This window comes from Sinocyclocheilus grahami, unplaced genomic scaffold, assembly GCF_001515645.1.
Source record: "Sinocyclocheilus grahami isolate Dianchi unplaced genomic scaffold, SAMN03320097.WGS_v1.1 scaffold955.1, whole genome shotgun sequence".
In the NCBI taxonomy this organism is placed as follows: Eukaryota; Metazoa; Chordata; class Actinopteri; order Cypriniformes; family Cyprinidae; genus Sinocyclocheilus; species Sinocyclocheilus grahami.
The window spans coordinates 533,664-539,821 of NW_015506134.1; the positions used below are offsets into that span (position 1 = coordinate 533,664).

Genomic DNA, 6,158 nt, shown 5'->3' on the forward strand with positions numbered 1-6,158 from the left:
ATAAATAACAAACTGACAAAATCTCTGTGATGTGCAAATGTGTCCAACAACATAAAGTAAGGTTTTATTATGCAATGTAAGTGTATGTATGTTAAAGCTCCATAAAATGATCATAAAAGGAATTTGGACAAATTGTATGCTATATTTAAAGTCTTCTAAAGTCAGGATTAAAATGTAAGTCGTTTTCTGCTGAAAATGTCTTCTTTTATGTTCCAAGGGTGAGTAAATGACAGATATTTCAGTTTTGGGTGAAGTATTATTAATTAAAGATAAATAACAAACTGACAAAATCTCTGTGATGTGCAAATGTGTCCAACAACATAAAGTAAGGTTTTATTATGCAATGTAAGTGTATGTATGTGTATGCGGGCTCCAGGGTCCAAGACAAATTTCCCCATTGGGGACAATAAAGTGTATTGAATTGAATTGAATTGTAATATTGTTAAAAAGGTTCCTGATCTCTGATTAAACAGAACTAGCAGAGTTAGATTTTAACTTTTATTACAGTGAACTCAGATGTAATGTTGGAAGGCTTTTTCCATAGCATGTATGTATATTTGTAGCAATATATAATAATTTTAATAAAAAATAATGTTGTATAGAAAACATGAGAAGGACCAAACACCTCACTAACCAAATAGCTTGAATGAGTCCAGAGTCTGTCATAAGCTTGGCTGATATGTTGAGCAGCGAAACGGTCCGGACTTGCTCACACGGCTGCTGTTGAAGTATTTGGGCTGCCGTCCTGACCAACACTTTACAATCCATCAGCTTTCTTACCTCCCACGATTCAAGCCACAGCTGGAGTCGTGTCCCATCTTGGCGCTAATGATCACGATTGTATCTTCGTAGTATATAATAAAACCTTTTTATTCCTTATCTACAAAATAAAAGATAAAAAAATAAAAATAAAACAGTTGGCACTATTTTGTTCTTTTTCGTTTAAGTGGAATCTGGCCATTTAAATCAAATGTGCTCATTAAGCGAGTGCACTCTTTAAAGCTCTTGTTCACAATTTTCTTTTTCTCACATTGATTTAAAGGGTTGTCAGTGTCTTTCCGAAAAGTCTCTTGTGCTCTGAATGAGGGAACAAGGAAAGTTTCACTAAAATATGCATGAGCATCATAAGTGTGCTGATTGCTTCCTAAACAATACATTTTATGTAGAGACAGTTGCCAACAAACTGTAGCTGTACTTGATGATGAATTAAGTCCTAAGCAGTTTCCAAAAGCCATTTCTTGAGTAATGAAATACATCTGTACTAACTGTCGGAATTAGGCATGGATACGGTCTCTGAAAGAGTTATTGAAAGACGCAGGGCCCGCTATAGACAGAAGAGTCATTGGTCATTGGAAGACTGCGTGATAGGTGGGACACTGATGAGACTTCATGTATTTAATGGCAAACTTGAGTTCCTTGCTCTTTTTGTCCCACTTGTGGATGGACATGAGCAGTAGCTGTTGATCCACTTTGCGGCCCATGATGAGGAAGTTGCTCCCGAGATTGTCCAGTTGCGAGCAGGGACAGTTTGCTCCATTCTTGATGTATAGCGTGAGCTTCTTCAAGTCTTTCTTCCTCAGTATTCCCATCTTCAGAACCTTCTTCTTCTTTTGTGCTGCAATGAGCTTGCGGTCGCCTTTTTCCTTTTTCACCTCTTTAATCTTCATCTTGAGTGCTGTAGATAAAATATAGATAGAAAGCAACTTAGAGCAGGGATTCCCAATCGTTTTTTGTTTTTTTCAGTAATTTACACAGATTTGCGTGTTCACGGTTCTCTGCTGTAGATTAATAGTCACATGACATGCAGGTAAACAAGTTAAATATGTTACCTTTTTAGTGTTTAAGTGGTTTGTCTTCATTGTTTTATTTTAAAAGAGTTTATTTTAATTTTACATTTTTTATGATTTAATAAATGATCAGCTTTTCATAACTTGTGAACCCCCTGCAGTTCTCTTGTGACCCCCAGTTTGGGAAACATAAAACCAAATGTTTGTCATTATTCACTTGTGTCAGATTCTTCAAAAACGTCTGCTTTGGTGTTCCACAGAAAAACTAACAGTATACAGTTTGGAACAACAGTGTACTGTGAGTAAATGATGACAGAATTTTCATTTACGAGTGAACTATCCCTTTCCACACCAAGGAAAGACCAGAGAGACCTTTTGGAAAACAGTCTGGGTTCTATTTGTCACAATTTAACTTTATCCATTGGAAAGAATGGGAAACTTTCTTATGGGACCCTCTGTCACACTCCGGTTCTCCCATATAGTTCTGCTGTCTCAAACAACAAGACCCTTCACAATGAGCACACAGGAAGAACCAAGGCTATCCAGAATGCTGGAATAGTTTACACCTCCCCAGAGGAGCATCGTTTAAACATAGACAGCACTAATTGCACTCACCCGGGAGAGGACGGAGAGTAGAACGGAACGTTTCAAAGACAGATGTCAACAGCGAACACCCCTTCAGTAGCCTGGTCACATAAACCACCAAAATGTCCTTCTTGGAACATTTTCTAAATTTTCATATTTATTATTATTGTTTGTTTTTGGTGATTAAACAAATCATTTTGGAAGTATATTCATTTTCTTTTGGAAAATTTCAACAAGTCTTGTTTATTTTGGGACCTCATTTCAGGTGATTACAATAAACTTTAGCACTATTTTATGGCTGTGGCTTTCCCCATCGCCCCATTTTAAATGTATGCAAATTATTAAATTGTTTTAAAATGTCATATGTAACTTTTCATTATTAGGGCTGAACTTATCTGCCTGGTATTTATTAAATTTTTTATTAAATTAATGAATAAACATGATTTGCAACAATTTAATATATTGAAATGATTAGAAACCAAACCTCTGCTTCAAATCCCATAAAAAAAAGTGATCCACATTCTCAGGTTCTCTTGTTTCTATGTTGCATTTGACATTAAACATGAAAGTTGGAAGTAAAACCTGTAATTGATGCTGTGGAACAGAACTCATGCTGCAAGATTGCTGAGAGCACATTCATCAATGACAGCATTTATCCTGAAGCATCTGGAGAATTTAAAAGCATTATCAGTGTAAGCTTTACTCTTTTGTCTACTATCATCAACATTCATGCTTCTCTGGAAGTGCCAGAATGTATGTTTAAATGGTGTCACTGATTTTAGTTAATCTGCATTGGGATGTTTGGTACTGGCATAAATATTATGTCAAAGATTTCTTACATATTTTACATAATTTATTGTGTCTAAATATGGTAAAAGTTCCTTCTTCAGTATAATCACGTTGCTTAGAAAGTAGTACTCTTGCTGCGTCAGGACTCTCAAACAAACAAAAACATTTTGAAGTCTCCCAAAGCCACAGTGTTTTTTTACACTTTTTGAGGAAGTTGGGATTCAAATCACATGTTTATAGCTGTCTCTCTTTGTATAGCAGATAGATTTAATGTATTTTAAAATATTTCACAATAGAAATGCACATATTAACTTTAAGTCACAGCTAAGTAGAACTACAAAATAACTGTACAGCTCACATAGCTAACTGTAGTTCTGTCAGGACCACTATCGTCAAAATGATAGATACTTAGCATAAAGTTTGGTTTGGTCCTGAGCAAGCTGAAAAGCTGCTGAATAATACTGAATAGAGCTTATATAGGAATGCCGCTGTAGCATTTGGACCAATCCAACACACTATATATTCTCTTTTTATATAACAAATACTCTGTAACCTCAGGCGATTAGGTGTTGCATTCCTATAGGTAGATGTGATCAGCTGAGAATCAGCTGATGCAAGCTTGACTCACGTGACCTGCCAGAACTAACGCTTAATTTCAGTGGCATATGGGGTTTTTCTCTCTGATTCAGGTGATCGCTCATGACCCATAATGCTTGGGACTGGGCAATATCGTGGTGACAAGCCGAAACCACAAGAGCTGCTGTAAATTGTTGGCAGTAGGTCTGACAGCAGATGAAGGAAGGCAAGAAGGAAAAGTGTCACCCAGAGCATTTGCAGCCTTCTTTCAATAATTCAGAAACCAAACCTTGCCTATATGTGCAAAGCCAGAGCCGAGCAATAGACTTGAATAGAGCTTTGGGGGTGAGGGGTTATCAATAGACTGGTCACATTTAGTGTTGAACATATTCTGAACTGGCAGGTAACATCAAAACAAGCAATGCACTTTATCGTTTTGCATTATTATACAATAATTACTACTTTTTTTCTTACTGAACCGGATGAAATTTTAGCCCAGCCTGTGAAAACTATTAAAATGGTAGACTGCCATAAACACTGAAGTCATTCTGGACAATTTTAATAGCATTTATAATGTTAGAAATTCTATGTATATATGTTTTTATACAATTAGCTGATTCATGGTAATGCTCTAATTATTGTTGGCTTTTGTTCAACTCAAAGACATGTCAGTGCAGAGCTGTGATGAATCTTTAAAGAAAAGAGTCTCTATTGCTGCACCTTACCCTAATTAGGAATTCTTTATATAACGTGATTAAAAAACATTTTCTTTAAGGCTGCCCAAAATCACCATTAGAGAGGGAAATAAAGTTAAAGCCACTGAGGTCACATAGATTATTTTTTTCTGACCTCACCCAAAAAAGTTAAATTCTATCAACATTTACATAACTTAATTCTGTTGACTTTCTTTTTCAGAAAAAAATATGATGTTTCAGAGAATGTTGGGGTTGGACCACATTGTCTTTCATTGTATGGAAAAAAAATCTAAATATCTTCTTTTGTGTTTCGGAGAAGAAAGAGGTTTGGAACAACATGAGGGTGAGTAAATAATGACAGATTTATTTATTTTTTTTGGTTGAACTGTTCCTTTTACAATGTGACAGATATGCTGTTCTGTCCTAAAAGAAGTAGATCAATTTAAAATTAGTAATTGTATGACGTAAAAAGCTCTCACTAGAAAAAAGGAGAATGACAAATCAGAGATAAAAAACTGAATCACATATATAAAACTGAGCTATCAGTAAATCTCAAAACAAACTTATAAACATAAAACTGAGCTATCAGTAAATCTCAAAACAAACTTATAAACAATGAATTTCCTTAGCTCTGTATAAAATATTAAAATCAGCTGTGTTCAGAGCCAGTGAATACACTCTAATGGAGAGTTTTCTCGGCAGTGGTCTGCACATGCACAAACCTTAAATCATTTGATAAGTGTGCTACTGTCCAGAACGTGTTGCTACACTGATTACTGCTACATTGTTAAAAGTGGCCATAACATCCGAGAAAGACTAATAGAGTGCACTATTAAACTTACAATCATAATAAACTGTACAGCACTAGTCAACAAACAACAAGTCATGTGAGCAGGTACTAGTGAGATGGCGATCAGGGAAGAAATGAATCAAGCGGTAATATCCTGCCATGCATTATGCTTTCATTATGCAAAGTATTATATCTCAAGAGCCATAAATAGTGGCATTTTTTAAACATTATAACTCATTTTGTGACGTCTGGACTTCGCTTTCTGACTTTAATGTGTAAAATCTACAACATAAAACACTCAGACTACTACTAACAATATTTTCTAGTGTCATCTGTCATAGATAAATACATGCAAATCCAAGAGCAACAGACCTCACAGCCAAAGATAAGTCAGGCGTATGTGTGGCTTTACTGTGCTGTAATCCTCTGTTCTCTATAGGGAAGGCTTTTTTAATGACTTTTAACCTTGAAACTCTTTTATTCAATGCCAGAGACTCATTCTAGAGATTCACCTTTGACAGATCAACGGAGCTCCAGTCAGAATACATCACTTTAAACGAACCATAAAGAATCCGAAACTATTACAACAGGAATCCTCCAACACCATTTAAAACTGGATGTCCATTCCATACAAAATCCCATACTTTGAAATCTATTAATGCAATGTTTTGTATATTATTCACATGGAATTTGATATCTTTCTAACTGAATTCAAATTATTTACTTTGAAAATATGTTTATTATGTTATTATCATTTAATTTAATGATAAATCGAGATGGAATGTTTAGCAAAAGTAAAATCTTGTATGGTGCAACTAGCATGAAATATTGTATTTTATTTTTGTACAATATTTCCTGTGTTTTGATGCAGTTTAGAAATATGAAAAAAAAAAAAAAAAAAAAAAAAAAATATATAAAAAAAAAAAATAAATATTT

The 6,158-nt window shown here is 34.8% G+C and overlaps 1 protein-coding gene across 1 annotated transcript in view; it reads right to left on the reverse strand.

Annotated features, from left to right (window-relative positions):
* Positions 1 to 316: 316 nt before the first annotated feature.
* The window catches only part of LOC107564685 (secreted frizzled-related protein 5-like), a 23,820-nt gene continuing 17,978 nt past the window's right edge, over positions 317 to 6,158 (reverse strand). The window contains exon 3 of the mRNA XM_016249818.1: positions 317 to 1,675. Coding sequence (XP_016105304.1) covers positions 1,347 to 1,675 — 329 coding nt within the window. The 3' untranslated portion in view covers positions 317 to 1,346. The remainder of the gene's footprint in view (positions 1,676 to 6,158) is intronic.